Source organism: Histomonas meleagridis (assembly GCF_020186115.1).
Source record: "Histomonas meleagridis strain 2922-C6/04-10x chromosome Unknown contig_68, whole genome shotgun sequence".
In the NCBI taxonomy this organism is placed as follows: domain Eukaryota; phylum Parabasalia; order Tritrichomonadida; family Dientamoebidae; genus Histomonas; species Histomonas meleagridis.
Genome location: NW_027150909.1, coordinates 853,956 through 878,613, shown reverse-complemented (window position 1 = coordinate 878,613; position 24,658 = coordinate 853,956). Strand labels below are relative to the sequence as shown.

Here is a 24,658-nt window from a genome sequence, read left to right as displayed (position 1 = left end):
AATAAAATTGCTTGTGAGAAACTCGAAATAAATTTCATTCCTCAGCTGTTGGAAAATTTGATCTTTATCCTGCAACAAGCAAAGTTATATCCATCGTTTAATTTCGCGGGAATGAAATCATTGGAAAAATGGAAAACGGTGCTGAAAAATGTGGAAAATAATGAGAAAATGATCGAACATAAAATGAATCTCCTTAAAATTGGAGAATTGATAAATTAAAAAAAACTTGTTAAATAAAAAAAGCGAATTATTTTTATTGTTTTATTTAAAAATATGAAACAAAGAAAAAAATGACACTTTGGATGTCCAACTTTATTGTTAGGCGGTATGTTCACTACACGTCACGATGTAGATGAATATGTGCATTTACCCGATAATTTTTATGCAGCAGTATCAGAAGCAAAAGGAAAACTTATATTGTTTATTCCTATCTTCAGTACATTTCAAACTGGAAAAAGTTCAACACTAAAAAAACTTACAGAGGGTATTAGCGATATCGTGATAGGTAAAGGAATTAATGATGCTAGAATGGGATCAGTTATATATGGACCATATTCATACAATAAGCTGATGAAGAAATTTGAATTGGAAGAAGTCGATGACAACAACACACAAGTTTTCTTTTTTGATACAGAAGGATGCGTCTCAACGAGTTATGCAGGAATGAAATTTCATGTGGATCACATTGTGGTACCTTATTGTCCACTTTTTTGTACTGTAGTAACTATTATAAGGCCAACCATTATAATGTCTGATTGCTACTTTTTACGATCAAATATTTGATGCCTTATCAAACATTAGCAAAGATACCCCAGTAGTGGTATCTGTTCCAAATGTTCCTCTTTATGTCCCAAGTAAAGGAAAATTTGAAAAATACTAGAACAAAATGATAGATATTTTTACTCGAAAGTTTGGCGAATTCATCAAAAAATATAATACCTCTTTTTAACTACGACAATAGTCTAGATGTGCGAACAACCATCTGAATTCAATCTCGGTTTTAAAATCTTTGCACAACATCTTCTGAATCATGATGAAGAAAAGCGGAATGAATGTTCTTTTGATTATCAAACTTAATATGACATTTTCAAAACATTAATTTTAGTTGATGAACAACCTGTTAGTGATGATCATTTAGAATTACAAAAAGCTGTAGTTGACTGGAAAATACTCAGCAAGCCACTGAATAAACAGTAAATTTTTTAAAAAAATTTATCGACAACCTCAGACGTTAGCTTTTGTTTTTACAACACTCAAACCGCTTTTTGAAAAGGTTTGAAACGTTTCAACATTTTCAATCCAAAGTTTTCAATTGATGTTTACTGGCCATAATTAAATTGAAAACAGGTTACAACAAAACCCCTTTGATCATGCTCCTCACAAAAGCAAAACCAGTAACGTTTTTCCCAGAAATTGTTTTGGATGGTTGATGTTGAAATATTTTATTTTAAACTTTTTCTGAAAAATAATGGCCGAGCTGATACAAATTGAATTTTGACATATCGTTCAAAACTTAGTAACGGAAATCACAAAAAAGAATGGGAATCCACGGAAGCATTGTTGCATTAAAGCTCAAAAGAAATAAGCTTACTCATCACCTCATTCATGAGCTTGAAGAGTCAACACATTTTAATTCTGAAGAAATCAAAATCTTATACAGTAGATTTAAAGATCTTGTAAAGGTTCATAAACATAAGGCATCTATTAGTATTCCTGATTTCAAGGATTCACTTGGAGTTTCTGATTTAAGGTTAGCTGAATGTGTATTTACAGCATTCGACAAAGATGGAGATAAAACAATTGACTTTGTTGAATTTGCTCATGGCATGTCTGTAATCAGTGAAAGAGCAACCATCGAAGAAAAGATTAGGTTCATATTTGACGTTTTTGATCCAGATAGAGATGGGTTAGTTAAAACAAATGAACTTAAAGAAATTATGCTGTTGATCTGCAAGGAAAAATTAACATATCTACCTGAGGAACAGATGGAAGTTTTGGTTCAAACAACATGTAATAAAATAGATTCTGAAAATAAAGGTGTTATAACCTTTAAACAATTCGAAGAATCTGTTTCAGACTATCCATTTTTACATAGCTTTACAAGCCTTGATATTAAGAAATATCTCGGAACTGATTAAAAATAGAATAAATTAATAAACATATTAAAATTAGAAAAAAACTATTTTTTGAAAATACTACAAAATTATTTAAAAATAATTATTGATAATCATTCAAAGAAATTTAAAAAATTGCTTGAATTTTATAAGTTCAAAGTTGAACTTGGCGAGAGAAACTAACAAAAAGCAAAAATGTTATTATGAACAATTGAATAAGATTTATAAAAATCCTTTTATTTTCAATTTTTTTCAGGAAAGTGCACTAAGCCATAACGCTTTAATAGTGAATATTGAATTTATTTTCACATATAAAAACAAAACATTTATATATCATTTGATCAAACAATAGAATCAAAAACAAAAGGTAAACCCATAATGACACGATTAATCCAATACAAAGTAAAATGTAATTCTAAAAAAAATTGAAACAGTTCGAAATGATTATCAAATTTGATAAATTTTTTGTTATATAGTTTTTTCATTTCTGTATTAAATTATTATTGGTTTATATATTCTTTTGATTGTTTTGTATATACTGAATTAGATCTTGCTTTCGAATTTTTTATTTAGCTTCTTACAGTAAAATTTAACGTTGGAAAATTTACAATTTTAAAAGCGAAATGGGTGCTAACGCTGCAAAACCTTAACAACCAAATCATTATACACCAAGCAAATGGATGGAAGAATTAGAGGCAATTGAAGAAATTATTTTTGATTTATGCGAGGATAACTTTACGAATTCTGTTTCGAAACAACCATCAAAATACTCAATGAGAATTTTTTTACACATCCAAACTTAATTGTAAGTCGTCTAATTTATTCGACATATCTTTCACAAAGGAAAGATTTTAATCTTTATATTAATTTTATAAAAGAAGTTGAAGCGCAAGGGAAAAAATCCAATCCGAATTATGATTTAATTCATACATTTGGCCATTTTATACTTGGTAGGAATACACAAGAAAGTTATTTTATTACTGAACAAATGATTGAAATGAATTTGATACCAGCTGATTTAATTGCGTATAAACAAACATATCTTTTTGCACATCGTTTAACAAATGAAAGATTAGAAAGTTCTCGGAAATCACTTTTAACACCATTTAACAAATCTTTCAACCAAAACTTAAAAGAACTTCGAAATGATGATTGGGAACTACATAAGAAATATGTTAAAGAAGGACATAATCCAAATGAAATTGCGAAAATAATACGAAATGATGAAATCGAAAAACTTCAAAAAATATCATCGCAAGAAAACTTCGATTTTAACCAGAAAATTGAGCCATCACTTTATGAAAGATGTTCACTTATTAATAACGAAAATGTTACATTAATTGATTATGCAGCATTTTTCGGATCAATACAATGTTTTAGATATTTACTTATGAATGATGCGAATGTATATAATGCAGGTAAATATGCAGTTGCAGGTGGAAATCTTGAGATAATTCATTTATGTGAACAAAAACATATCCAATTTGCAGATGCATGTGAAACAGCAATTGAATTCCATAGAAATGACGTCTTTAATTATCTTTCTGAAAATAAAATTGTTAAATGTGATTTTGGAAAACTTATAAATTTCTTCTTATATTCATCAAAGGAATATATAAATATTAAAATATTAAAAATTTTACTTGAGAAAATAGAAATTGATTTTAACCGTAAAAATGTTTTTATGTTTTACTTGAACTTTTTTAATGAATTTGATATTTTATTTTTAAAAATGATTTAAGTTATTTTGGACACCTCTTATGATTGCTTCTTTATATGGTCGTATAGAAATTGTTAAAATTTTACTTGAACAAAAAGAAGTTAAAATTAATGATAAATCTTTTTGTTTGTGTTGTTTGATATTTATTTTAATAATTTAGTGCTTCAAAACAATATTTAAAAATTATTTAGAATATTTAGAACAGCACTTATGTTTGCATCTGAAAGCGGCCATACAGAAATTGTTAAATTACTTCTTGAACAAGAAGGAATTGATATTAATGCTAAAGATATTTATTTGTTTTATTTAAAATTTATTATAATAATTTTGGATTTCAAAATAATATTTGGAAACTCTTCAAATTATTTAATACAGCACTTATTGAAGCTTGTGATAATAATTCATTAGGAGTTGTTAAATTACTTCTTGAACAAAAAGGAATTAATATTTATACCAAAAACATTTAATAGTTTTATTTAATATTTATTTTAGTATAATAATATATCAAAACAATATTTGGAACTTATTTAAGTGATTTTATACAGCACTTAAAATTGCAGAACATAAAAAGAACAAAGAAATTATTGATTTTCTACATTCACAAATTAAACTTTTAAAATAAAAATTTATTTTTTTTGTTTTGTTTACTAGCTCATTAAATCATCTTCATCATATTCTTTAGTTTGTTTTAATTTTTCATTTAATAATATTAATCCTTCCGGCGAAGGCTTTGCTTCTAATCTCAATTTCAAAACCCTTAAAATGATTTCCTTTAATTTAATTGTATCCCAACTTAATTCGATGCTTACGAACAATTTATAAAGGATCGAAACGAAAGTTTTTGTTTGCAACGAACCGAATCTTAATTGATCGAACAAACATTCGATTACTAACACGGCGAAGTTGAAAGTACAGCAACAATTTAACATATTCACAATTATATTCCACAAATGATATTTCACGATATTATTCTCATCGATTTCATTTGTAATTTGTAAAGAACAAAATACAAATAAAATCATTTTCCCTACTTCAAATAAGAACTCACAATCATTTTTACCGGAGAACATTAACATTTTCATTTTCTCATTTAAGAATTGTAATCCGAAGTTATTTGAGAACAAGTTTTGATATTCATTTCTATTATTAATGAAAGTAGAGAATATCAAATTAAAGTTATCATTTGGCTTACAATTTAATATAATATTTCGAATTCTTCTAAAATTTAAAGGTATTAAACTTATAAAATCGAAATAATAACCACAAATTAATTTCGGAGAATCATGTATCATTATTAATGTAATCTTTAAAATCGATTTATATATTTTTCGATATTGTAAAATATTTCCCCAATTTTTAGGGAATTGTTTTAATATCATTAATAAAGAACAAAATAATCGAGAAGTCGGATAACGCTTATCATTATCATATATTAATGATTGCATTATTAATGGAAACAAATATAACCACGAGCCAATGAATATTTGATGTTTCTCGGGTCGAGTATCATTTAAATATCCGCCTAATAAATTCGAAAAATCATTTGAGTAATTACGGAATTGTAATACAATGTTCGACATTATTAATGAAAAAAAATCAATTGATATTTGGAATGTATTCGTTAAGTTATACATAGCACGTAAAAACATTTGGAAGACTTGAATAGGCACTGAAGAAAGATGTACTGAACAATAAAATATTTTCAATAATAAGTTCCGTTCATTCGGAAATGTAGTTAAGATTAAATTACGCCAAATTGTTTCTTGTTTTAGATATTGTTCATTCCGTGTAATGAATTCTGTTAATGAACTAATATCATCTTTATTTTTATTGAAATTATTGATAAATGTTTTACTTTCAGTATCAATCTTTTGTGGAATTGTTAACATAGGTTCATTATTAGGATATGTTCTCCATGTATATATTAATTGTTCACTTCCAGGCTTAAATCGTAAACAATTAATAAATGTTAATAATCGTTCAACTGAATTCGGATATAATAAATGATGTACACATATTAACTCATGTAACAAATGTATTAATGGTAAAAAATCAATGTCTTCTATGTTAAGATTTGTAGAATCAATAAATTCCATTAAAATAGGCTCTAATAATTTAATGTTGATAAAGTCCATTTTAATCATTTCACAAAATAATGATAAATGTGGCATTCGATTATTAATAATTGTATAAAGTTTCGCTTGGAAAAGTGGTTTTTGTTCAATTGTTACATTCACCAAATTTAATAATTCAATTCCATATTTAGTTTTATCACTTGAAAGAGTTATAGGGAAACAATATATTAATGTTGATATTAAATTAATAGGATTATAATTTTGTAATGTAATATTAACTTTAATCTTTTGTAAGTCATTAATATTACCATTAATTAAACTTAGAATTGAAGTAGTTAATTCAGGTATTATAGGTAAATCAATTTGTTTTATTGGTATACTTAAAGGATTAAGTGAAAACTCTAAATAAGTTCGTTTAATATCAGAATGAACATTAAAACATTCATAAATTCCAGTGGATACAATTGAATAATTATTAAATTTTCGTGTATAAACAGACGTTTTAACTTGATAAGGCCATAATTCTTCTGGTATTTTAATAGCTATCGATGGAGGAAATGATTTAACATCCCAAAATTGTTCGGTTTCATTACGTAACTTTAATGTTGGCTTTAATTTTTCATCTAAAATTTTAGTTCCAATGATAAATGAAAGTTGACGTATTAATAAATCAATCCATTTTTGATTTAATAATAATAATTCTTTTTTTATTAAATGTAATTCATCAAATGTTTTATCATAATTATCAATAAATTGTGTTAATGACATCATTGATAATGCATTAATTAATTGATGATATAATGAATATGAATGTCTACGTATAGATTCAGAATCATTACTTCTTGAAAAATCTTTTAATACTAAATTTAATGTTGTATTTATAGCGTTTTGTGAAATAGATTTAATTTTTTTATATATAAAATTAACAATTTCACAGATAACTTTCGATCGAATTATTTGAGTTTGAGTATTATCAATGAAATATTTATTTATTATATTAAATATCATTGATATATTTATATCAAATATTTTGTTTTGTAATTGTTTAGATATAAAATTAATTGGTGGATATTTAAAATCATTATTAAAATATTGTTGATCATTTTTAAGTGGTAAAAGTGGATAAGGTTCAATATCATTAGGCTTAACTTTAAAATGATTAAATATCGAAATAATCATATAATAAATAGAAGATCTTAAATAAGGAATACGAGTAAAAGATGATAATATCGATAAAATTGAAACTATCCAAGGATTTGGTGGCATAAAAACATTTGAACATTGAATTAATAATGAATGAACAAATGGAATTATATAAGAAATTAATGAATGTGTATAACTATATAATAATAACTTCGGTATATCCAAATTATATGAATAAATTGGTATCGAATTAGATACTGTTTGTTGTCCTAACCATTTACCTAATCGAACCAAATTACATCGTGATGAAATAGTACGAATTGTTGATGATGTAATGATTTCATATACTAAATATAATGCTGCTTCAATACAAATTTTTAAAAATTTAGGTTGTAATGGTATTGTTAATTTTGTTGGTGTATTCATCTCTGTTTTAATAAAGAATAAAGCATATTTATCATAATTTTGTGAATTCATTTTACCAATTTCTTTATATATGTTTTCATTTGATATTTTAACATATTTAAATCGTTTTAATCGTGGATGTAATTCTAATTCATTAATTTCTTGGGTAGGAATAACAAAATTATTAATATCATTTTCATTATTTTTAAATGTTTCGATTATAGATGTATAAACTTTTGGTAAAAATTTCTTTAATTGTACATTAGTTTGAAGTTGTTTAGCAAATGGTATATATAAATAAAAATGATTTTGTAATTCTGATAATGCTGAAGTAGCAAAGATAAAACCATTTGAGTTTTCTCGCATTGATAAACCTTTATCAATCATAGCTAAAGCAGTAGAAGTATCACTCATATTTAATAAATCATGTGATAATAAGATGCCACAAGTTTTCCCGTTATTCTTTGCAATGTTTTTATCTTTAGGAAATTCGGATAAAATCGATTGTACATATAAATCATATTTACCAACACTTTTAATGTTCGGTGTTATTGCTAATTTTAAATATTCGATTTCTGTTGTTGGCGTTGAAGGTTTCTTCGTTGGTTGTGGAATATTAACTCTCCATTCGAATGTATATTGTAATAATTTTGGTGTTCTTAAAATACATTTATCAAATAATGTTTTAATATGTTGTTGTTCATTCGAGTCCAAACTTTTAAAGATTTCATTTAGAAATGAAAAAAATAAATAATCCGCTGAACATGTTTGTTCATTAGATATTTTACGTTCGGATTTCATTGGTACATATAACCCGAATTCAATTGGATTCTCAAATACATTAAAACATATTTTTAATGTTTCTTTATCTTTTTGATAAAACTCTTTTAACATTGGACTAAAGTTAAAATTACGTCTAAAAAATGCAGATATTATTAATAAAATCTTTAAGTTTAATGGAGCTAATTCCATAAATTCATCAAATATTGATAAATCATCAACTAAATCGATGAAATAACCTAATAATGAATGTTGTTCTTCATTAAGATTTGAAATTAAATCAACAAAAAATTGTTTGTTGGCCGCCCATATAGCGGAAAAACCAGCCATATATTGCGTGGATGAATTAAATAATAATTTGGTTAAATGTGTTGCAAATTTGGATACTTTTCCTTTTTGGGATAAGACTAAAAGTAAAAACGCTGGACCTTTTTCAATATATCCTTTAAGAATTGAATCAACTCCACTTGGAAATGATTCATATAAATATGCTAATGTTTCTATAAAATCTACATGACGCCAATGATCAGCTTTAAAGTCACCAATTGTAACAGAACTAACACGTGGAATTTGGGGTGGCCTGGGGAACGTTAAGGGAAATGAACTTGATCCTGCAATATGTGATATTAAATTTAATTGTGCTAATGGATGTGACCATTTGCCTAAAAATGGTGCTAATGGTAAGTTCTTGACATTAAGAATTTCTTTAACACATGTAAGAAATACTTGGAATGAATTTTGTGATTTGATGCTAAATGAATTTCGATCAAATGCTTTGATAAGTTGATCTGTTGAAACTTTAGTGGATTGGAATGGTCTAAGAAGTTGTGAAATTACTTTTTTATCACATGAACCGATAATACTATACATTGGTGATTGATCAGAAACTAAATTGGTAATAAAATCGGCAATATCTGACACTGAAAATGGTCGAAATTGTTCAATGAATTGTATTGATTTTGATAAGTTTGCATTAACTTGAGCATTTTCATTAAAAACATCTGAAAGTGAAACAAATGGTGGTTTAATTGTAAGTTTTTGACAATTTATTTGTTGGGGAATAAGATATTCTTTAGCTCTTGAAGAAATTACTGAATTAATAGATTTTGAAAATACTTCTGCAACTTTTGATTGAAGTTCAATCGGTAAAAGCTCAAAAAAATTATCTGGTAATTCTTCAATAAGATTTGGTAAGCGAGATAAATGTGGAGTATCTATTAATTTAGCTAAAATTTTATTTGTTGTTTCACTTTTTTTTGGATATTTTGATATTAAGAAAATTAAAAGGTCAATAACTTGTGTCGAACCGAAAGATGATAAATATATTGGTGAAGTAATAAAATCAATTGCATCATCAAGATTTGAAGAATTTTCTCTACATGATTTAATAAAATTTATAAAACCATTTCCAATTGTTTGAGATGCTATTGGAACATTGCTACTTGTTTGGGTTTGAGATATTAAGTTCATTTTTTGGAGTTTGAATAAGTTCGTTAAGACAAGGAGGCTGTAGTTTGTCAAAACTATTTCCTTACAAATTCATAGGCATTTGATTTGGTCGTCATATATATTTTCACACAATTTTATTGACATCTTACCTAACCGATAAATCAAGTGAAAAATTTCGGTTTTGGCTCTCCTTTTACTCATGTCGAAAGTTACAATGAGAATCAGGAAGTATATTGTTAATAAACTTCTTGATCGTAAACAATTTGTTGTTGATCTTAAGCACCCAGGCGCTAGAGCACCAACACGCGATGAAATCAAAGATTTAGTTGCTAAACAATTAAAGGCTAACAAAGATCTCATCGTTATTTTCTCACTCGAAACAAAGTTCGGAGGTGGTCGCACAACAGGTTTTGGACTTATCTATGATAATCTTGATGCTCTTAAAACAATCGAACCTAAGCATCGTCTTATCAAAGCTGGCCTTGCTGAAAAGAGTAAGGTTACCCGTCGTATGCGTAAGAATACACGTAAGCAAAAGGTAAAGGTTTGGGGATCTGGTGTTCGTGCCCAACGCCATAAGGTTCGCCGTCAACAACGCAAGGAAGCTCTTGAAGGTCAATAAACTAATTTATTTCCAACAAAGCATTATATTTTTATACCAAACTAAAATTGTAAACAAAAAGGAGACGTTTAATCACTTCACAAAATGAATATATAAAAAGTGGCAACATTTGAACGTTTAACAAACCAAGAAAGGATGACAACGACTGAGCCAAATGTTCCCTTACCAGATAACAATCAAATTCCTACGGAATTTAAGGAAGCTAAAGCTTTTAAAATTGAAGATAAATTCGACCAATTTCGAAAAAATGATTTTTTTATCGATTGTATTTTTCACATAGGTGGCAAAGACATCAAAGCTCATCGCGTTGTTTTAGCTAAAAGATCTGGTTACTTTAAAGAGTATTTTCAAAGTGTTCCATTCAATCCACAAAATCTAAAAGTCGATTTACCATTCATTCCACCAAAATATGACTTTGAACCAATAATCGAATTTCTTTATACTGGAGATTTAACATTTGCAAATGACAGTTTCAATATTCTCACTCCAGATCCCATTAAAACTTATATGATTTCATGTTTCTATGATATTCCTCCACTTAAATCTATTGTACTAAATTTGATTTACAAATATTTGGATCTAGCCAAGTCCGAAGAAAAAGTTATTTACAAAGTTTTACTATCTGGCCTTAATATTTACAGTAAGTACCAAAAATATATTTCTATTAATAACTTCAATGTTGATAAATATGTAGATCTTCTGTTAGAAGGCCAAAGTACATTTACAGAATTCATATGCACTGAACTAATTTCAATGATTGATGATAATCCAAGAGATCTTCTTGAAAACATTTCCCCATACATGTTATATCTAATTCTTGATTACCTCAAAAACACATTACCAGAATCTAACTTTAAGACTAATCCAGACATAGTCAAATTCATCAGTGATTACTTAAGTTTCCATCCCGGTGTCACTTTTAGTCAAAAGGATTCTTCACTTTTTGAGAAGCTTATTGATTGGGGTGACCCTAAACTTCATTTATTATTTGCACGTTATAATCTTGATTGGGTCCAACCTAGTAAATCTAGAGCATACCTTAGTAAAGTAATTACATCCCGATGTGCTACTATTGATGCCATGCAACATCGAATCTCTACACAAGATGATATGTTTAATAATTCATGGAATATAATTTCATGGATATCAATGGTTAATGACTCTGATGGTGAGACACAACCTAAAGAAGTTGAATTGATTCATTTCATGGGAACGATTGGAGGAGTCTTAACTAAACCAATTAATCCCGTCAAATATCAATTCATTGAACTCAATAATATGGATTACGTCAAGTTATCACCTGCTGAAACTGATAAAGATCCATTAACTACTCAGAAAATGCGTGATAGATATAACCCAATGAATTCATTTTATCCACTTGATAAGCATCTCGATAAATATTACTTGAACGTAAATTGGACCAAAAATAATAAAGAAATGGAATTAACAATCCGAAACGCAGTGTTTAACCTCGACGCAGTACGATTGATATTATATCCAAACATTTTGCCTCCAAAAGAAATTGTTATGGAAGCTTCAATCGGATTGACACCAGTGATAAAGAGTAAGAAATTAACGAACGAAGAAATGGAGAATTTCCCTTCTAGAGTCGCCGTCATTAAACAAAAGAAAGAAAATTATGTAAACAAAGTAGATATTAAAATGACACCTGTCGATAATAATATTACTTCTTTCGCTTTGCAAAGAATGCAATTATGGGGAAAGTTTTAAATAAAAAACTGAAGTAAATATTCAAAATATGTTTTTCTAAACATTCATTTGTGAAGAAATTTTAAACTTAAATTAATGTATAAGGACTAATTAATTAAGAAAATTATTGAATTCATAAAAGAGAATTTAAATGTATTTTATTGATAATTACAACTTCAATGAGATAATTATTCTGGTTCACCAAGAAATAAAAATTCAAAAATATCTGCAACTTAATATATGGATTTAACATATAATGAAAGGGCATTCATATGAACTATGTATTAAAAATTTAAATGAAAGCTTGGTCGAAATGAAGCATTTTGCTTCTGAAAGTGGCATGTATTGGATTGAAAAAGTGATTTTTGTATGGTTTATACAATTGTAAACGGGTTTGGCCTATAACCAAAACCGTTAGATTTTCTATCGTTGTGGTCAGTCACATTTCATGAACTCTTTCACAAACCTTGAAGTTCTAAAACTTCTGACTGAAGAACTTAGCAACTGCCTTGAAATTCCAGTTGAACAAGTTCCAACAGTTGCTCTCTCTGCTAATCCCGAAGTTGGAGATTATGCATGCAATGTTTCAAAATACTTTGCCTTCTTAAAGAAAGAAAAGAAGGCTGAAGCAGGACTCACCCCACCCAAACTTGCAACCGAACTTGCTAAAAAGATTTCAGAGTCTTCAGCACGTAAACTCATTATCTCAGCATCCGCAGCAAACGCTTATTTAAATCTTAAAGTTGAACGCGGAGAAATATACAAACTTGCATGCAAGCGTATCTTTGAAATGGGCGAAAAATACGGTTCTTCAACTCGTGAAAAACCAATGCGTGTTATCATTGAACACACATCAGCCAATCCAAATGCCCCACTTCATATCGGTAACCTTCGTAATGTTATGATTGGAGCTCATCTTTCTCGTTTAATGAAATTCTGTGGATGTGATGTCAAGGAATACTTCTATGTTAATGATCTTGGAGGTCAAATCGGTGTTACTGCATTAGGTTATGTCAGAATGAAGCATTTCCCAGAAGGCATGAAGATTGATCAATTAATCGGATCTGTTTATGCCGTTATGAACACCTTTAATGAAGCACAAAAGAATGGCTTCAAGCTTTCAGAATTCAACAAGATTGTTTTCAACACCAAGCCAAAGGAAGAAGATGAAAAACAAGAAGAAAGCAAAGAAGCACCGAAAGAAAAGAAAGGTCCAAAGACAGAAGCTAAGACACTTACAGCTGAAGAGCAAGAAGCCCAACTTCAAGCCAAACGTGAAGATCTCATCCAAACAGGTGCATCCTTATATACAAGGTACCCAGAAATCTACACCGAACTTGCCAATGCATTCCGTGATGACGAAAGCGTACAAATCCTTGGTGCAGCCCTCAACAAGGCATATGAAAACCGTGACCCAGAAGCCGTTAAGATCATCAGAAAAATGACAAACGATACGTTAACCGGCCAGAAGCAAACCCTTGACACATATGGTGTACACCACGACCGTTTCGACTTTGAATCCGAGCTTTCATGGGAAGGCTTTTCACAAGCACTTATTGATTTATTCAAGCAATCACCATTCTTCCATCCACAAACCCAATGTAATGAACAAGGAAAACCAGAAGGAGCATATCTTGACATTGATGCATATCTTGATTCAATTCATGCCAAACGTGGAAAAGGTGGATATTCCAAGCCATATCCACGCTTTTATGTCCTTCGTCCAGATGGTACCACATTATATACATTACGTGATGTTGCATATTCGATGAAGAAGATTAGCGAAGCTGACATGGTCCTTAATGTTATTTGCACAGAACAAAATCTCCCACAAGAAAAGGTTATGCTTACACTTCAAGCACTTGGAGTACCAAATCGTCCACAATTCCATATGGCATATGAACTTGTCAAACTTTCCGAAAACGGCAAAATCAAGCGTATGTCCGGACGTAAGGGATATTATATCTTAGCCGACACATTATATAATGACTTATGCAATGCAAATCGTCAAGTCATGCAAAGTCGTGAAAAGAAGCAAATCTCAGCCGATGACGAAGAGAAAGTTAATCACGTTTGCCATGTTGTTGCAAATGCCGCAATGAAGTATTCATTACTTTCAGTCTCTAATCGTCTTAAGATTAACTTTGATATTGCTGAAGCAGTTGACCCAACAGGTAATAGCGCAGCATTCATTTTGTACTCCGGCGCACGTATTGCATCAATTCTCCGTAAGTTCGATGAAGGCGTTAAGAATGGTTCACTCACTGAGTTAAAGAACGAAGAAATCAATTGGGGATTGTTAACTGATCCACAAGAGTGGGAAATCCTTACAAAGTATTTGATGCCTTTCGCTACATTGATTGAAAACGCAGCGATACCAGTGATACCGCCCGAGCCTAAGTTGCCCGAATTCGGTACACATATTGTGCCCCAATTTGCTTACCAGTTGGCAAGGATCTTCGCTTCGTATTATGGTAAGGTACAAATTTTACCGAAGAAAGACGCAGAAGGTAAATATATTGTTAACGATGAGGTCACAGCTTTACTTAACGCAAGAATTGCTTTCTGTAAGGCTGTGTTGAGGGTATTGCATAACGCAATGTACCTTTTCATGGTGGAACCACTCGATGCCATGTAAAGGATAGAAAATAAAGTGGAAATGTCCAATTTATACTTTTTGATTTTTTTTGTAATGAAAAATGTTTAACAAATGTTTACAGTCCTTTCGTTATGGCGTAATATGAGCTGTAAAATTTAATGAATAAAATTTATAAATTTGACGATTGCAGTAATAATAATATTCATAAGATAGAGAAGAAAAAGTACAAATATTGCGAAATGGAAAAACTTTTAATCTAAAGAAAATATCGATATAATCGATATAATTATTCATTAATTAAAAAACGAGTCATTAAAGTAAACTTTATTTTATTGTTGGTAATATTAAGATTCCTTTTTAGGGTGGGCTAAAATGTCCGTTTTTCTTAGCATTGTGTGCAAACGTTCTACAAATAAACATCACATTTTGGAGGTTTCAGAACAACGATAAATATTTTGAAAACCATGAAACAATGAAGTTTATCATTTTCACTGTTTATTAATAAACTTGTCAATTTTTACGTCTACAGAAATCCTTCTCAATTCTCAATACTTTATTATGCCGAATTATTTGAACCAGTTTACTATTAGTATTGGTTTAAGCCAATGAAAATGAAATCGATAGGAGAACAATAAACAGAAATGTATGGAATCAATTTACGAGTAATTGAGTCAAAGAGAAAGAAACAAGGTAAAAAAATGCGACACAATTCCATATAATCATTTCAAAAATAGTCACTCTTCCATTTTAATTATTTATGATTGAAAAACTCTTCCAAAACTGGAATGTTCTTTCTTGGCAAAGCACCTTGTAGGGTTGAATCATTTCGTAAGTACATGAATGACAATCTTAATGTTGCTATGGATACGAAAATGAAATTTTATAATATGATGAACATCACCGAAAATCTTCCCTTTAAACTTAGCTATGGCCTTTCCTCTGCCGAAGTCTCTCAGTTTTGTATGATTATCTTTGTGGTAACATATTTATCAAAATAAGTGCGTTATCAATACCAAAACTTTCTGAAAAGCTTCGTCTTCCTAATCAAATCGAATCCAATGCGCGAGAAGCACTTGCGTTTATTCTCGATCCCGAGACTCAACCTGAGACAGAATTCACACAATTCTATGCATTTATAGCAACGTTTTGGACAAGCTTCGAATTTTTGGAACACCAAAAACTTTGCACGACAATAAGTTCAAAAATCTGAAATGGACATTTGAATAAAATTAGAAGTTTTTTCCGTGTTTCTGTCCTATTTTATGCTTCTTCATTCTGAAAATGTTCGAAAGATTTCAATCTATGTTCAGTTGATTGGAACACTTTTGAATACTTTTGCGGCTTTAATTTGAAAATGTATGTCTCCGTGTTTTGAATGGAGACACATCATGTGTTAAACTCATTTCATTTTTTTGGTATGTTCTTTCTTTTGGTAGAGACAATCTACAGCATTTCAAAAGCTTATATCTTGCCAGGATATGCTTCTTGTGAGCCTTCTAATTATATGAATATCGATGAATATAAGATTAAAAAAATTGAGAATGAAACTTGTTCAATAATTGATGACCATCTTCGTCAATACCTTGATTGGGCAGAAACTAATGCTACATCTAATTATAAAAATGTATTTCCTGCAGGACCTACTGTTTCCATGTCTCAACTTGCTGGTAATTATAATTATATATTCGTCCAATCCAAGTTGAAAAACTTTGATCTTGATTTAACAAATTGTTTAAAGCAAATATATCAATTTGGTGATAAAGGTTTGGATGGCTTTAATTTAAATGTGAAATCTGATACGACTGATCTTTCGAATGAAATCCCTATTTTTTACTTCCATAATCGTATTAAACCACGATTCCAAGGAAAAGTCAAATATAACACAATTGAAATTCATGACTCAGCATCAGGACAATTTACTGCAAACAATCTTATTTCATCAAATATGGAAATATTAAATAATGATGACTTTACAGCAAGAAACAAATTCTACAAGCTAAAATATAATACTATTACCTTCGGAAATAATAAAATTACAGTTGATAATGTCCAATTACCTGCAGGGGTCAATATTATGGTAAATCCTTATATATACCGAAGCCAAAATTTTCACTTGAAAATTGATAATGGTGTAACACAACTTGCTCCACTTTCAATATATTTTGATGATACTTACTATACGTTACAAAATTGTAAATTTGCAGATTATTTCAATACTTTATTTTATGCTAGAAATCACGTAAACAGAGATGCAAAACTTACTATTTTACCAGAAGGTGATTGGACATCAGTATTAAGTGGCAGCGTTCAAATTGATTTGAAATTATATGCTACACCAGAAAATCAACAATTCATTGATTTACATAATATACATGGATTGAGACCTTCAATCCAGACAAGTCCTTTATTTAATATTACTACCCAAAATATTTTAGTAACTCCAACAACTCCTATTACCCATGCAACATCTTCAACATCTACAACATCTAATTTACCTACAACATCTTCAGCATCTAATTTACCTACAACATCTACAACATCTAATTTATCTACGACATCTTCAGCATCTACAACTCCTGCAACATCTAATTTATCTACGACATCTTCAACATCTACAACATCTTCAACATTTACAACATCTTCAACATTTACAGCATCTTCAATATCTACTTCACCTGCAACATCTTCAACATTTACAACATCTTCAACATCTAATTTACCTACAACACCTACAACATCTTCAACATTTACAACATCTTCAACATTTACATCATCTTCAACATTTACAGCATCTTCAACATCTACTTCACCTGCAACATCTTCAACATTTACAACATCTTCAACATCTAATTTACCTACAACACCTACAACATCTTCAACATTTACAACATCTTCAACATTTACATCATCTTCAACATTTACAGCATCTTCAACATCTACTTCACCTGCAACATCTTCAACATTTACAGCATCTTCAACATCTAATTTACCTACAACACCTCAAATGGATTAAAAATAAAATCGTTATTCCTTTTTTGATTTCTTTTTTGATTTTCTAAATTAAGTTAATTTTCATAACATAATAAAAAAAATCTTAAATTTGATATTTTTGCTATTTCATTTTCTTTGTTATTACAAAAAAAGTCAATCACATAAAATAACAAATATGGTACTTCCCAAATATAAATTGTTTCTTAATGTTAATTCTAATTTTTGATTATATTTTTTATTGTCAAAAATGTCATTTATTTATAAAAATGTATACTAATCTATATTACTTTAGTGAATTATTGTTATGGTAAAAGAAGAGGAAACTTTCATTTGTAATATATAATTCTAATAAAATTACAACTACTAAACAATCAATATTAAATAATATCATCAAAAAATATAATCATTGTCAACAATTAATTGTTTAATTAAATTTATTGTTAATGAATAATTTTCTGATATATTTTAACAGCATATATCAAAATATCCCTTTAACATATATATATAACAATCTATAATGCATTATTTTTTGTGATATAATTGTTAAATTATTTCGGCAACTTGATTCTATCTATTATATTTTTAAAAAGTTAATGATTAGAAACTATTGCCTCGAAATTATATTTTTTACAATTGTAATGTCAAGGAATACTTCTATGTTAATGATCTTGGAGGTCAAATCGGTGTTACTGCATTAGGTTATGTCAGAATGAAGCATTTCCCAGAAGGCATGAAGATTGATCAATTAATCGGATCTGTTTATGCCGTTATGAACACCTTTAATGAAGCACAAAAGAATGGCTTCAAGCTTTCAGAATTCAACAAGATTGTTTTCAACACCAAGCCAAAGGAAGAAGATGAAAAACAAGAAGAAAGCAAAGAAGCACCGAAAGAAAAAGAAAGGTCCAAAGACAGAAGCTAAGACACTTACAGCTGAAGAGCAAGAAGCCCAACTTCAAGCCAAACGTGAAGATCTCATCCAAACAGGTGCATCCTTATATACAAGGTACCCAGAAATCTACACCGAACTTGCCAATGCATTCCGTGATGATGAAAGCGTACAAATCCTTGGTGCGGCCCTCAACAAGGCATATGAAAACCGTGACACATTAATATTCAAAGGAAAGATAGAGAAGAAAAAGTACAAATATTGCGGAATGGAAAAACTTTTAATCTAAAGAAAATATCGATATAATCGATATAATTATTCATTAATTAAAAAACGAGTCATTAAAGTAAACTTTATTTTATTGTTGGTAATATTAAGATTCCTTTTTAGGGTGGGCTAAAATGTCCGTTTATCTTAGCATTGTGTGCAAACGTTCTACAAATAAACATTACATTTTGGAGGTTTCAGAACAACGATAAATATTTTGAAAACCATGAAACAATGAAGAACCCCAATGAAGTTATAATTTTTATTATACTATTAGTATTGGTTTATATTAATTTTAGCTATGGTGTTACTTTTAGGAATAAGCTGTTAATGGATTTAATAGAAACAAAAATAAATAGTAATTACTTTTATAAGTATTGTCCTTTTTGTAATATTACTGCAACAGTTACGCCAACATCAACACATGAAGAAGACGTTATAATGACAGTAGTTACTCGTTATAAACCCAGTGTTGGATATTTAATTCGTTCCATTCGTTCAGTCGGTTGTAAAGCCACAATTGTTCTTTTTGTTTCTGACACTGTTGAGATTCCTTCTGAAATTCTTAAATGCGGTGTCGAACTTATTCGTATTCCATTAACAAATCGTGTGTCCACAAGCATTGCCAAATTACGATGGGAATTATATTACAATTATCTTCTCAACGATGGCAAGAAGTTCAAGCGTGTTATGCATACGGATGGTTTTGATGCTTTTTATTTTGGTGATCCATTTTCCGTTGCGTCTGATGAAAACACGTTATACTTTCAAAACGAAGAACGTATCATCGAAACATGTACCTGGAACAATTGGTGGCTTCAAGAATGTCATTTTAACGTCAGTAAAGAAATATTAAATAGTCCAATTATTTGTAGTGGTTCATTAATCGGAGGTCGGATTCCATTTCTAAAGATGATAGAACTAATGATAACACATGAAGAATGGACGCAATGTTGGGAACATGGGTTTGACCAAGGAGATTTTAATTATATAATCTATACGCGGCTAAATCAAAGTTATATTAAACACGAATTCATCGGATGTAATGGAAAATTCATATCTATGCATAACTGTTGGCCAAAAGGTAAACATTTGGGGCCTTCAGGTTATTTCCAGACAGTTGATGATAAGGATACATTAGTATACTTACATCAATATAATAGACATAAAAATATTGTTGATTATATTAAGGAAAAATGTAGTCCTTCTATATAGTAATTTAATAAATGTTTTGATTTGCTCGAAAAATGTAATTTTAACTATATTTTATTGATTTGTTTTATGATCAATAAGAATTTAATAATAAACATTCAAGAGTTTTGGAAACTTTCATGTGTTGATCTAATTTTTTGATTGTATTTAATGTTCACGAAGTATTTCAGCTATTTCATCGTGATGCGTTTCACATGCCAAAGTAAGTGCTGTTTTAAATAATTTGAAAAATTTTCGTATATTATTTTGAAATTTCAAATTCAGAATAAAAACATAAAATAAAACGAATAAATATCCTGAGCATGAATATCAATTCCTTCTTGTTCAAGAAGTATTTTAACAATTTCTGTGTAACCTTCATAAGATGCATGCATAAGTGCTGTCCACTATCATTTAAATAATTTCCAAATATTATTTTGTTATCCAAAATTATCAAAATAAATTTTAAATAAAACAAATATATATCTTTAGCATTAATATCAATTCCTTCTTGTTCAAGAAGTAATTTAACTATTTCTATATAACCTTCATAAGATGCCAACATAAGTGCTGTATCAAATAATTCGAAGAATTTCCAAATATTATTTTGAAATATCAAATTATTAAAATAAATTTCAAATAAAACAAATAAATATCTTTTGCATTAATATCAATTCCTTCTTGTTCAAGAAGTAATTGAACTAATTCAGTATGACCATATCTAGATGCAAACATAAGTGCTGTTCTATATATTTTAAATAATTTTCATATATTATTTTGAAATAAAAAATTATTAAATTAAATTCTAAATAAAACAAACAAATACCTTTAGCATTAACATCAATTCCATATTTTTCAAAAATATATTTTACTAATTCGATATTTCCTGATTGCGAAGAAAATGGTAAAATATTTTTTGGGATTTGATTAGAATCAAGGAAATATTTTGTAAGATATATATTTCCAATTTCTGCAGTTTTATTAATAATATCATCATCAATTTTCATTTCTCCTTTGAGTAATATTGCAAGAATTTCATAATTATGGTATTCAATACATTTTTTCACTAACTCTTCTAAATCATTGTTTTCTTTAAATATATTTTCGTAAATATATTTAAAAATTTCATTTTGATGAAATTCAATTGATGCCTCATTTGAAGATATTTGAATTTCTGCTTCACATAAATGAATGATTTCAATATTTCCACCTGCAACTGCATATTTACCTGCATTACTTATATTAGAACCGTTCATAAGTAAATATTTAAAACATTTAACTGATCCAAAAAATGCTGCATAATCAATTAATTTAACATCACCTTCATTAATGAATGAACATCTTTCATAAAGTGATGCCTCAATTTCTTGGTCAAAATCAAAATTTGTTTGTGATGATATTTCTTGAAGTTTTCCGACATCATCATCATGAATTATTTTTGTTATTTCACTTGGGTTAATTCCTTCTTCAATTAATCTCTTATGAAGTTCCCAATCATTCTTTGAAAGTTCTTCATAATTCACTTCGATTTGATGAAATAAATCGTGATATTCTAAATTTTTTATTTCCTTCTCTGACATGTAATGAACAAAAAATGGATCATGAGGAGGTTTAATAATATTTGGATCAATGATTTTATACTTATACAAATAATAAAGAAGACACTTTGATTCTTGCGTGTTTTTGGATAAAAGAAATCGGGTTAATACATCATATATTTTGTATTTACTTTTGTTGTTATCTTCAAATGTTTTAATTTCGTTCAAAAAGCTCAAATAAGTATCTATTGCAATTTTTCTCTGAATAAACATTATAAATGTCATTTGGCTAACAAGTAAATTAAAAGAATATGAAAGATCTTTGTCGAATTCATCACATAATAAATTTACTGTTTTCGATACATTTTCTTCAGTCAAACCAAAAACTATCTGTTTAATAGATATAAGTGTTTCCCATTGCTGTGATTTTTGATTTATTTTTTCCCCTCCATTCAAGAACATGTTGGTTAGCTAAGAAATGATCAAAAAATAGGCCGGTATAACGGTTTGACGTTAACAACATATAAAAAAACGATCGATAAACCAATAAAAAATTCAATAATTCGTTTAGGGTACCCTTCATTTCACTTTTTAACAAGTTTATACACTTTTTCATAGTTGTTTGATCGGGTGCTTTTTCAAAGTTTACTCCATTTTAGGAACAACTTAAGGATAATAAATATAATCAAATATTTTAATTTTAATAAAAATAAAGAACTTTATGCATACCTGATATTATAATGAATCATGTTTTGACCTAAATTAGCTGAGGTCTTGTTAATTCAATTAAAATTAGTTTTTAAATGTGAATTTTTTTTTGTAGTCAGAAATAAAATCAAAGAATATACACTTCGATTTAAGCATTATTTGGGAAAAAAAATTTCAAGCAGATAAATTTTTCTTTTTTTTGTGAACTGTAAAAACGAATGCCAAAATTTCTGCAGGAAATAATTTATAAAAAAACTGGAAACCCCATTCAAAATTTGGGTGATATTAATATTCAAATTCGACGGTTATTTTCAAATACAATGATCCGTTTGGGAGCAGCAAATTCTCTTTTATTTAATTCCCTTATTGCAATTGAAAAAGAAGGAAACAAAACTCATCAGACAGTCATATTTCCAGAATCTCCAACGCAAGATATTCCATCATTAGCAAAATTATGTTTTCCGGTTAAACACTATAGCAAATATAAACATTCCTCAAATGGCTTTACCATATATGTTACAGATTCTAACAAAGAATCCACTTATGGCTATGTAATAATTCAACCAAAAATTCGTTCCAAGAAAATCGCGTATTGTATTCTGTCCTCTTTCTATGACCCGCAAAAGCTTTTCAATGTCCTTGAGTTTTTTTTACAATGTAAAGACATTCGTGATGGAATAGATCTTCTGAAACGATTTCAACGTCCTCAGTTTTCTCAACGTAACATTGCTGTATTAGAGCATAGTGTTATTTTGTCACTTCTTTCAGACACTTTTTCAACTTTTGATCCCGTCACAATATTTAAAATCATCTTTTCGTTAGTTCTCGACAAACACATCATCATTACATCTACTGATGTATCACGGATCACCCAATATGCCTTTGCGTTTCTCGCATTAATTCATCCAATTCAATGGCCCGGTGTATTTATTCCAATTTTATCCAAATCGTTTGAGGACACACTTTACGCTCCATTTCCATTTATAGTTGGCGCACACTCCTCCACACTTAAGAACATCTATTTACAGGGGATGGACGATCATATTATCATTAATCTGGACAAGCCGAACATTGTTGAAAATCCACCGCTAACATTTCCTGACAATCTCTTAACGTTACTGCTAGCATTTGCCGATAATACTAAGTGGGATGAGAACCAATTAGCGAGTATATGTCGAAAACTTGTCATTGATATTGTTGCATTAGGCTTAGGCATATCGTCCGATGATTCGCCTAAAGCATTCCTCAGCACGTGGGATAAGCTAAGAGTCAATGCAAAAGGCACCGATTTAATTGACATGATTTGTCAGTCACAAGTCGTAATGAGTCTAATGCGAAGTATTGAAGAAGCGGACGGCGCTGTTTACAATTCATATTGGAAAGAGAGAACGAAGAAAGAAGAAATAAGTAGTAACACTTCAAACGTCGCAACGCAAACAAAGAATTTAACGAGCGAAACAACAAGTGTCGGCGTGCAGGCGAAAATCAAAAGCAAAAAATGTAATCGAAATAGTGGTTCGCATGACAAAAACTCAATCAAAAAGAAAGAAAGTCAAACGCATAACGAAACTAAAACTTCAAATGCAGATAACAATAAGGCACAAATCGAAAGCAAAACATTGGACATAGATAACAATAAGACACAAATCGAAAGCAAAACATTGAATACAGATAACAATAAGACACAAATCGAAAGCAAAACATTGAACACAGATAACAATAAGGCACAAATCGAAAGCAAAAACACTGAAACTAAACAACTGAACGCAATTAATAATAAGCCGCAAACTGAAACCAAACCTTTGAACACATTTAATAAGTTACAAACTGAAACCAAAACATTAAACACAGATAATAATAATAATAAGTCACAAATTGATAATAATAAAAACATAAAACCTGAAATCAGAAGTAACGTGAATCAAACGAAAGTTCCAAACATCGGAACTCGAACGTCAAACATTGGAAACAAAATCGCAATCTTCGAAAAGGGCGAATCCAATGCGCCGAACAATATGACCAAATCCACAAACGCAAATGCAAATGTAACTAACAATAACACAAAAGTCGTAAACATTAACAATAACGCAACAAATGATAACAATGCAAATGCAAACGCATTGCGCCCTGTACAAGTAGTACGTAAGGAAACTGAGGTGTCGCAAATATGTAAGAGGACTGCGCCGCACCGAAAGACAAGCGACGTAACGCTGCGGCAGTACGAGCCGCCGGCACGAATTAAGAACCCGGAAAAGTTGTCCTTCGTGGACAAGATATCAATTTATGGAACGCCGTTAAGAAGCTTAAGAAGATAACAAGTTAAGAAATATGTTCTTATGTTTATATGAAATGAACATTAATAAATATATTCTCGAATCGCTTATGTTAAAAATCTGTTTTATATAATAATTTATTACATGTGAAAGTAAATAATGAACACGTAACAATTGATGAACA

The 24,658-nt window shown here is 29.3% G+C and overlaps 7 protein-coding genes across 7 annotated transcripts; 6 read left to right on the top strand and 1 right to left on the bottom strand.

The window, feature by feature from the left end:
* Nucleotides 1-1,538: 1,538 nt before the first annotated feature.
* On the top strand, nt 1,539-2,138 carry GO595_008622 (EF hand family protein; the record flags this gene model as incomplete). The annotated part of the gene is made up of 1 exon (XM_067922217.1): nt 1,539-2,138. The coding sequence occupies one exon, from the start codon at nt 1,539-1,541 to the stop codon at nt 2,136-2,138; it is 600 nt and encodes a 199-aa protein (XP_067771388.1).
* A 7,747-nt stretch (nt 2,139-9,885) lies between these two features.
* Nucleotides 9,886-10,308, top strand: GO595_008621 (ribosomal protein S24e; the record flags this gene model as incomplete). The annotated part of the gene is made up of 1 exon (XM_067922216.1): nt 9,886-10,308. The coding sequence occupies one exon, from the start codon at nt 9,886-9,888 to the stop codon at nt 10,306-10,308; it is 423 nt and encodes a 140-aa protein (XP_067771387.1).
* A 753-nt stretch (nt 10,309-11,061) lies between these two features.
* GO595_008620 (BTB/POZ domain containing protein) lies at nt 11,062-12,039 on the top strand (the record flags this gene model as incomplete). The annotated part of the gene is made up of 1 exon (XM_067922215.1): nt 11,062-12,039. One exon carries the CDS (start codon nt 11,062-11,064, stop codon nt 12,037-12,039), a length of 978 nt encoding a protein of 325 aa, XP_067771386.1.
* A 427-nt stretch (nt 12,040-12,466) lies between these two features.
* On the top strand, nt 12,467-14,656 carry GO595_008619 (arginine--tRNA ligase; the record flags this gene model as incomplete). Its single annotated transcript, XM_067922214.1, has 1 exon — nt 12,467-14,656. The coding sequence occupies one exon, from the start codon at nt 12,467-12,469 to the stop codon at nt 14,654-14,656; it is 2,190 nt and encodes a 729-aa protein (XP_067771385.1).
* A 2,304-nt stretch (nt 14,657-16,960) lies between these two features.
* GO595_008618 (A-kinase anchor protein 5) lies at nt 16,961-17,999 on the bottom strand (the record flags this gene model as incomplete). The annotated part of the gene is made up of 2 exons (XM_067922212.1): nt 16,961-17,589; nt 17,978-17,999. 2 exons carry the CDS (start codon nt 17,997-17,999, stop codon nt 16,961-16,963), a joined length of 651 nt encoding a protein of 216 aa, XP_067771384.1.
* Nucleotides 18,000-18,405: 406 nt separating this feature from the next.
* Nucleotides 18,406-18,786, top strand: GO595_008617 (DALR anticodon binding domain containing protein; the record flags this gene model as incomplete). The annotated part of the gene is made up of 1 exon (XM_067922211.1): nt 18,406-18,786. The coding sequence occupies one exon, from the start codon at nt 18,406-18,408 to the stop codon at nt 18,784-18,786; it is 381 nt and encodes a 126-aa protein (XP_067771383.1).
* A 3,735-nt stretch (nt 18,787-22,521) lies between these two features.
* Nucleotides 22,522-24,516, top strand: GO595_008616 (DENN domain-containing protein 1B; the record flags this gene model as incomplete). The annotated part of the gene is made up of 1 exon (XM_067922210.1): nt 22,522-24,516. The coding sequence occupies one exon, from the start codon at nt 22,522-22,524 to the stop codon at nt 24,514-24,516; it is 1,995 nt and encodes a 664-aa protein (XP_067771382.1).
* Between the last annotated feature and the right edge of the window lie 142 nt (nt 24,517-24,658).